Raw genomic sequence first — 9,464 nt, forward strand, 5'->3', positions numbered from 1 at the left:
CCCATTATTTTGTTTGAAAACTTTGCTTATTAACTACTGGCCACTATCGTTCAGGGGACACCTTTAAATAATGGCTGTACGTATCGGCTTGTGTCCATGATATCCGTTCGGAGGTAAGTGACTTGCATGTATCGGATGCGGTGCATTGTAGGACTTAAATGTCGCCCTCGTTGTCGGTCCTTGCAAATCGCAGATCAAGTTGCGTACCTTCACGATCAGACAGCCTGCATGTTCTTGCAAGGTTCCTTTACCATTTAAAAGAAAGTTACATTTATGCTGCTTAAATGCCTATTAAGTTTAGGCCAGATCACTGCAATGTTTACTTGTAACGCTTCATAAAAGATTGGAAAAAGCGCATTTTGAACATCGTATTAACGTACGACCAAACAAAAGAAGTAACAGTGTCGTAATGTTTCGGTACTACCCGGGCGCATTCAAAACCCCCTTTTTCGCAGCTGAGTCCGAGCACTGCCTGCATTCTTCGACATGAACCAAGCGTTACTCACACGAGTAGCATCATCTTATTATGTCACTCTGTAATAAAGTGCTTTTCTTTCTCTGTCTCTCCTCCGAGAGGAAGCTTGCTCTAGTGGGCTCATGACTCCCTCCATAGAGCGATTTTCGGTAGTGTCAGTGGTCAAGCAGAATAAAAACCCTCCAAAAAACTTCCGTCCTCAGCGGAATTCGAACCAGCGTCGGAGCTAACAGAGCAAGCTTCGTTTTGTTTTGTTGTTCTTGTTGTTTTCCTCTGGGCATATTCAACACTACTCCAGACGCGTTACAAATCGTCGTCTCTTCTCCCTTTCATCCGTTGGTTCTGCGCTTCCAAGCGCTTGGAGTAGCTGGGTGCCAGTAATACTGCCGCCGGGGGTATGCGATTCGAGCCAGTTGAGTGTAGGGAGAAAAAGGCGCGACTACGTCGCCAATGGTAGCTGCACACGAAGGTGATAGGGCGGCCACGGCAGCCAAACGCATCGCATAGCCGATGCAGAGCGGGCGAGCGCTATGGCGCATCAAACAGCGAAAGCAGCGATGGACGTCGAGCACGCTGTCTGTCGTGAAAAGCAGAAGTGGCTGAACGTGACAGCACGTAAAGCTCCAAGAGAGGCGAACGAAGCCGAGCACGATGTATGCAGTCAACCAAAGCGGCTTATAGCGGAGCCTGCTAAAAGTGCGAAAGCAGTCAGGCGGACCATGCGCGCTTCCTAGCGCGAAGAACAGAAGCGGACGAAGCACGGGGGGTACGTTCAGTAGCCGAATGCAGAATGCGCTACACCGTTGCTGAAGAACACTTCATGCTAACATCTACTCTCGACAACGACACTGCCTGCTTTTTTTTTTTTTTTTACGTTCCAACCACTGAAAAACATTCGTTCAACAAAACACAGTGCTGCGGAAGAATAGATACCATGGACAGCACGGAAGTGCTGCGGCTCCTCTTGAGCTTCATGCACACAACAATCGCGAAATAATAGTATATACTGAAGAAAATTGGTTAGCTTCTGTCCCTGCTGATGATTCTTCCACAGCCCGGTTAGGCAGCATGACGTTGATATTTTAATGCTAAGAAAGACGAGAAGAGGGCAGCGCGATATTGTCGCCAGAAAGCGAGCTCTCTTTCCGCGTCACTTGGTGCGTCATCGTTTTTTTTCTAAGGCTTGAACTGTAACTGCGCCATAAGTGCACGCCAGTGTTGGTTCTTCCGCCCCAGACGTCTTCGAATTCGGACGAGCTAACACTGCAGACTGAAGCATAAGGGAAGAGCGTGTTTGGAATGAGAGCGTCCTCGCACAGTGTGTACGCCGCGCCCTCAAAAAAAAAAAAAAAGAGGAAAGAATTTCGCAGATGCATACACGAAGCGTTGTGTGCAACTGCCGCAGAATTGTATTTCGACTGATCGCCCATAGAGGTCCATGTACTCCATCAAACATATGACCCTCTCCCTCGTCTTCAACTTTTCCTTGTCTTTAGTATCACCTGCAGAACATGAATAACCTGTCCATTTCATTTTTTGTTCTGTTTTAGGAAAATGGATTTGTCCATCATTCTGCCATTGATGTCTATCGCTGAGTGAGGCCTCGTCATGAAGTATGCTATTAGCTTCATTTTTAATCATCCCATGGGCATGTGCTGTGTTTCATATTCGAATAAACTGATTTGATTTGATTTGATTCATACCATCGTGACCATGTATATGCTGTGTGTGCTGTACGTGACCATGCATACGCTCATAAAGACACAGCCGCGGGCGGTCTTCATTGTCATGCCGGTGAGTTTTGCAGCGCAAGCCCAAAAGTGCAGCACCAAAAACCTGGCTTGGAAGCCTACGGCTGCATGTGTGCGTTAGAACAACAACAAAGACAGCCAAAAAAGACAGACAAGACAGACAGACAGACAAGACAGACAGACAAAAAAGACAGCGTTTTACTGAACTGGGTTCATTTTACGGGGCTTATCGCCCGCGAAAGGAAGACGCCAAACCAAAGGAAGAACCAAAGGAGCAACAAGGTATCGGGCACTTCGCGTTCTGTACGTTCTGACGCGCATGTTTCCAACCAGCATTCGGGGATGTGGACACTCAAGTCCGAGGATGATCGCAGTGTAAGGCCTTACCGCATACTCTCTTTCTCCTTCTCATGACCACCGGGAAAGAACGAAAGTGAAAAGTATCCGTGACTGTGGGAAGAGAGTGCGACCGAAAGAGCTGCTCCGCAACAGCGGCCGTCCGAGACAGCCTTCCGGTCAGCCGGCGTGACCCAGGGGCAGCCGCGGTCACCTCGTTACTCCGAAAGCAGGCAGCAGCAAAGGGTTCCTGAAAGTCATCCTCCTCCGCACCCGCGGGGCCGTGTCACACCCTGCGAAGGCGGCCAGCGTCCCAAGCGTCGCTCCCGTTTTTCGTGGACGACGCCCGGTTGCTCCTCGCGAGACCTCGAAGCCTCCTGGGGCGTGCGTGCGCGTGCGACGCGGCCTAAGAAGTAAAAAAAAAAAAAAACCAAAGTGCCTCCCAACTTTTTAACCTATGCATATCTGTCCGCATTACGAGCGCTGGATGGATGCTATCTTCGGACCGATCGCGTGGGATAGGGCGTCGACCAGCACGAACGAGAGCGTTAAGCGTCGGCGCAACCAGCAACAGCGGTGCATCCCGAACCCGCACTACAGTACAGGAATGGTTGGGCCGGCTTCGGGCTCTGAGAGCGGCGTGCTCCGCGAGTCGTCATATACCGCACATACTTCGACCGCATTTCGCAAGACTTAGCGTCGCGTTTACCGTCTCTCCTACGGTTGATCCGAGAACTTGTGAAGATGTGAAGCCTCGTCAAATGCGATGGTGCACGCAGCGCGGATACGCGGCGAGCGCCCATTTTTTCCTCGATGCCGATGAAGACGTGTTCGCCAGAACATCGCGCATTGACTGAAAACAAAAATAATGAGCGACGCAAGAAGTACCTGCTAGATATCTTGGCCGTCGGTGTACCCATCACAATACGTAAACTGCGAGTCGTCCTGACGTCGAAGAACGCGGACAATCCAAAAAGCACATGCACCCTCCGCGACCAGTTCGTTTTGATTCGCGCTCCACCAGTGCTTAACGAATGACCCTAGAATATTTTGGGCCCATTACGACGCTCGAGCACGACGCTTTTTCTTTGTTTTTGTTTCAGAACGGGAACCAAGTGGATCGGTTCACGCTCGGGGCTGTACAGAATACCGTTGCATTACACCAAGCTCCATTTCGTACGTGGTGCAAGCTTTCCACAAGCGTCCGTGTTCTTCAGCGCGTACCATACAGGATCAGGGAACGAAATGTGCCGTTATCCCCTGATCGACGCCACTACCTTAAACAGGCCTAGAGTCACAGGATGGACAGCTTACGAAAGAGGCGTTAAAGTGCAACATTGTGTCGTAAGGGGAGCGTGTAGCGTGGATGTGCACAAGGTAAAAGCTGTCGTATACGGCAGCGTTTAGACGACGCGACGCGGCAAGAAGCATGGCTCTCCAAGCGAGAAATATCACTCTCCAACAGACGAGAGCTCGCTCGCGTATAAACCGTTGGCGTGGTGCCCAGAGAGAGGCAGAGCGAAGTGTATTACGCTGCTAAGCACGAAGCGGCCATAGCACGCCGCTCACTCGATGCGCACAGTCGAACGACACGGGATCACGTCTGAGCCTCCTGCGGGAATTGCTTCCGCGGAAAGGTGCGGTGGCTGTAAACCACGTCCCTCTCCGCCCTGCAGGGGCAGAGTAACACCGAACACGTCGTGATGAGCTGCCCACGAAACCAGCCCGATCGCCGAGAGCGCTTGACTGCCCTTCTCGTGGACTCTCACAGGGACCGTTCGGAGGGGTTTGAAATGAACCACGTATTTCTTAAACATTTTTCAGCGAGACAATGGAGTTCAGCATGGTTTTCCTATATGTGTCTTTTCATATACAGTTACTTCCTTCGCCTGCTCCTAAATCCGCCACTGGACTCTCACGTAACGGGTCAAACCACCTCAGATACAAACCCGAATGATATACTTTTCTTTTTCGACATGGATCTTACGAGAACGCCACCTTCAGATTCGCCTCCGTACGTGGGTACTCAGCCCCTGCTCCTTATTCAAGTACCTAACTTTCCGTCTCCTTGAAGCAGCAGAGCCAGAAGTCAGTTCAGCCCTATTGTTAAACAATCAACGTTTTCTCAACTAGATTTAAAGCTAGACTAAGTTTTTTATTAGTCTGCCAAGGCAACACCTCCCGGCATGATAATATACAAGTGTCTACGCACACCGTATTTCATCATTCGACGTCGGTGCAATAATGCAGAAATAATTAGAGTTTTCAGGACAACTTCGCTGGCATGCACGCTGTGGGAATGCACAGCATCCTCAGAGCTACGGATCTCTGGAGGTAGGGGAGAGCTTCCCGCCTCATTCCTCTAAAGCTTCGGCAGGGGTCCCCGGGGGACCTCTGTTTTAGAGAGACCAGCAGCAGACCTTGTGGACTGGAAACTGTTTCAGAAGAGGCACTTACCATATTTGCCAAAAGTAGCCAGGCAACAAAATTTGTTTCTTAGCCGTGTAACGGAGCACTTATGGCACCTCATAAGCTCTAAATCTGCGCAAGGAGAATCCTTGTCCACACCTTTCGACACCTTTCGGCATCTGGGGTGCCGTAAGGGCTTCACTACACGGCTGACAAGCAAACCCTTTGCCTGGTTGCTTTTATTAAAGGCGTTGCATCGTGCTAATTACGGGCCAAATCCTTCTCTCACTTCAGTATTGTTGCTGATCGGGCAGAGGCTTTCTGGTCCGCCATCATGGCATGGCTGTTTCGTTTGGCGATCTGCCGTTCCCCGGTCATGATTAGCCTGCGCAGCTATCTTGAGTGAGACCAGTTTTGCGCGGGGCCGTGTTTTGTGACAATTATTTTCTACGAGTTATAATTCCGAACCTTTCCCACTGGTTGCTGCCGCCTTTGACGTCAGAGCTGGCAGCTCTGACGTCAAAGAGGCAAATGACTTTACTGGAGAAAGAATCCTTACAAAATAAGGATCCTGGCGCGGGACCCTCATTACAAAATTTTTGCAACCTAGTGTTTAACGCGAAATGGCGGGAAACGTTTTAAACCCGCGGTAGTAATGGTCGCACCTTTATTTAATCAGTGCTAACGCTGGTGGGAACCGTAAACTTCATTTCACGAAGAGCTTGCATGCATGTGGCACCAAAAATGTACTTTGATGACACAACAGTTCTGCGCGCAAGGTGCCTTCGCCGAGAGATCAAAACGCTCACAACGATGACGTGCTTAGGAGGATGTCGTATGGGCTACGCAAACACCGATATGGGCAACACCGGTATGGGCTACCGGTATGGTATGGGCTACGGTATGGGCTACGCAAACAGCGCTCGTGTCGTCTACTCTTTCTGTCCGGGGTTTTCGCGCTAAAATTGTGCAAGATGTATGTTAACCAACTCGCCCAATATGCAGTACTGTTAAATTACCGATCTCCTAATGATGCGAAAAACGGGAGAAAGAAAAAAAAGCAGCAAAACGTTTCTCGTAGAGCTGAAGAATTCACAAGGTCAGAATCTGCACGAAAATTTTAGGTGGTACAGCAAGAGAGCAGCACGGGCAGCGTAATAATCACTGCATCAGCAGTGATCCTTACACTTTCCAGAGATTCAGGATAAATATTTCCCTACATTCATCTCAGCTTTAATACATGCGTGAGCTGACATGTTTCACACTTTTATACATTCATTAGGAAGCGAGCCGGACGTTATCTGCTTCACTGTAGTTCGCTTAATCTCAGTATGCTGCATCTCGTATACATACATGTCACAAGTCTGTGGCCCACAACGCATATACTGTTCAACAACACACAAGTTAGCTGGCTGTGCTTCTGGTAACTATACTACACAAGCAGCTATTATGGCCTGTATTATTTACTTAGGTGCAGGGGTACACCTAATATGTACAGTTTTAATTCCCACGCCACAGACCGGGCATGTTCCAAACCTATAGCACAAAGCAACCTTTCGTTCCCGGCGTGGCAGGAAAAGTTTATCACCCCTCCTACTTTTGCCAAACTCCCTTTATAATTTTGGAGAAAAGTTCACTGTCATCTCCTTGCAAGCTAATTTTTGTTATCCACGTGCACACGGACCAACAGCAAAACGGCCAACAATTCCAACTAACAATATGCAAGAATATTGCGAACAATATGCAAGCAGCACAAGATGCCGTAACTCATGCACCCCCCGGCGATTCATTCCATCAAAAACTGCCCACCGCTGAACACAGATAGAATAAAATAGAGCCTGGCTTTAGACTATAACTTGGGCACACAGGCACGTGCCACAAAATCAGGTATCGTTGTAGTCGACAGTATAGCATGCTTCTACGTTCTTTGGCCACAGCTGCCCTACCATCAATTCTACGATCATTACCATTATCACTATCGTATTTCTCTCTGACAACGCTATCACATTCCTCGCGCTCAACTGGACACCGCCCGGCGTGGCATTGTGTTACGGACCACTGCGTCTTCGTGAACACCTTGCACTCGATAGCGACGCTCGCTGACCCCGTCGCTGTGGGGAAGAAAGCCCAAGATGCAACCTCTTCCCCCTCCTCACAATTCGCGGCACATTGTTCGTCTACGGGCGCGAGCACAGCATGCGGTCGCAGCCATCTGCGGCCGCGCGCTGCGGGCGGCCTGCGGGAGGTGCCGCGCGGCGTTCCAGCGACGCGTCCCGCCGCCGCCGCGGGCGTGCCCCCTGTCCTCCCCGCTTGGCGCGAAAGCGCCCGAGTTCAAAACACGCCCCGAACCGCGCGAACCGGACAGCGCCGAGCTTCTTCTGACGCACGCCAGACGAGTTGCCTGGCCTCCCCACGCGTGCCGGTGCCACCCGAGGAGTGGTTCCACCGCAACAAACAGCGCGGCGAGCGGCGGATGAGCGGTCAGCCAGGTCTGTTCTAATCAGCGGCACAGCGTCGAGGACGCCAGCGCCCAACGACGGGGCGAAAGGAGAAGAAAACGTTCGCGCCGCCGCGGCACGCGTCCTTCCCGCGCGGTCGAGCGCGCGAACGGCCGTGCCGAACGGCCAAGTGAAACAGCCGAAGGACCCGCCCATAAAAACTCCGCGTCGCCGCGCTTGGCCCGTTTCCTCAACGGATTCTTCTCGCGGGCGCGCACAGCAGCGGCCGCAACGCTGCCGCTACTCCGCGCCCGAGCAGCCCATTGTGACAGCGCTGACAGGTATCGTGGCTTCTCTCCGGCGTGCCGGCAGCGCAGCTGCCTCGGTGCCCTTTGTGGGTGACACGCTACACGCTCAAAACACGCGTGGCTTCACTTCAACGCCAGAAAACAACCAACGTGCCGGACGCGTGGTGCTAGATGGCGGAGATTCTGCCTAGGGAAGGCGTCTCAAAGCGCATAGTCACGTTCGGATAAATTTTGGCTCTTTTGTGGTAGATAAACCAACTATCAAGTAAAATAGTAAACAAGGTACGTCGATAACGTCGTGGAAGTCACATCAACACATAGTTCAAAAAACAAAATGCTGATCTCACAATGCCAGAGGATTGCTTCTCTCTCTAAGTAACCGCTCGGAACTACGCGTGGCTAAGCAGCGTGGCTATAAGCAGCCCAGCGTACTGACTCTTAGTCACCCAACCGAGAGTTGTTGAGTTAATGTGAAAAAAAGTGACGCTTACAATGAGAAACTATTCTGTGCATGAGATCACGCGCGCTTATGTTATACAGCTATCAGTACCTAGCCAGAGCGCACCCTTGTTGTTTATCCACAATGAACGACTCGTAAACACCTGCTCTGCGGCGTCAGCGCTAAGCGTGAACTGCACCAGAGAGCGCGTATGGGATTTTGATGACGACATTCCGAGATAAGCATCTTCGGCATTTTATCGGTGTCTAGAACTTAGATTTATGAGACACGCTAAGGATTCCAGCGCCAGCCGTGCGCTCGTCGCGTTCCGCGCCACGCGGAGGGTTCACGCCCCAAACTGCACACCTGACACTGACGCGCGCTGGGCTCCCCAAAGGACTGTTGCTGAATGATCGCTGGGTATCAGTCAACAACAGTACCAGTGAGATGACGGAGACCTCAGGGAATGCCGCTGTCACACGAAACCCTTCCGTCGGCACGCGTGATGGCATGCGACTCCGCGCCCACGGGTCCGCCCGACCGTTGCAAAGCGCGAGCGGCAGGGCGCGGCACTTACGGTTCGATGCCGGCGAGTCCCAGCGTATCCGTAAGCATGTTGTCGGTGACTTCATTGCTGGTCAGGGCGGCGGATCCGAAACCCGACCAGACGCCGCAGAGCCACAACCCGGCCAGGGCGGCTAGCATGGCGCACTGAGTAGCTCCCGGCGTCGCCGCGAGGTCGCAGCACTGGTCGAAAGCGCTGCCGCGGGGCGCGCGCGCCTGCGGGCGGCTTTGGCAGCGGGCACTGGCCGCTGGTCAAGCTCGCGCGGCGGATCGCTGTCTAGGCGCCGGGTCCCATGGCGGACTCTGCTTGCACGGCCGGCTGAGCACACAACACACCTCAATCACGGCCTGCCAGCGCGGCCGGCCCAAGCGCGCATCTCAGCGCGCGCCTCTGAGTCAGGTGCGTGGCGAGCTCGTAAGTTATTTTGAAACTGGCCAACGCCGAAGCGAAAAAACCTGTTGTGGTGCGCTCGGACCGCCGCGAGGACGCCGTGATGCGAGTAGGCAAAGAGAAAACAAAGAACAGCGGCAAACCGGTTTGCCTCTTTCTCCCTTTGAGCGAGAGATCATTATCGAGCGGCGGCCAAGGCAGCGGAGTAAAGTGGAATTACGAGCGCACTCGTGACGTCACGATTTTTTGGGGTCGCCACGGCGGGCCGCAAGTCTTGCGCGGTGGCTTCCTCTTCACTCTTTGCCGGTGAAGTTTTTGTTGATGTCGACGCCCACATTTCTGCAGTGGGTGGC

At 52.2% G+C, this 9,464-nt stretch overlaps 1 protein-coding gene across 1 annotated transcript in view; it reads right to left on the reverse strand.

The window, feature by feature from the left end:
- LOC149353365 (CD109 antigen-like) overlaps nucleotides 1-9,184 on the reverse strand; it is a 122,104-nt gene extending 112,920 nt beyond the window's left edge. Inside the window, exon 1 of the mRNA XM_089582504.1 lies at nucleotides 8,734-9,184. Within this exon, the coding sequence (XP_089438630.1) occupies nucleotides 8,734-8,861 (128 nt within the window). The 5' untranslated portion in view covers nucleotides 8,862-9,184. The remainder of the gene's footprint in view (nucleotides 1-8,733) is intronic.
- Nucleotides 9,185-9,464: the final 280 nt, after the last annotated feature.

This window comes from Amblyomma mixtum, chromosome 3, assembly GCF_055824585.1.
Source record: "Amblyomma mixtum isolate Tamu chromosome 3, ASM5582458v1, whole genome shotgun sequence".
Classification (NCBI taxonomy): domain Eukaryota; kingdom Metazoa; phylum Arthropoda; class Arachnida; order Ixodida; family Ixodidae; genus Amblyomma; species Amblyomma mixtum.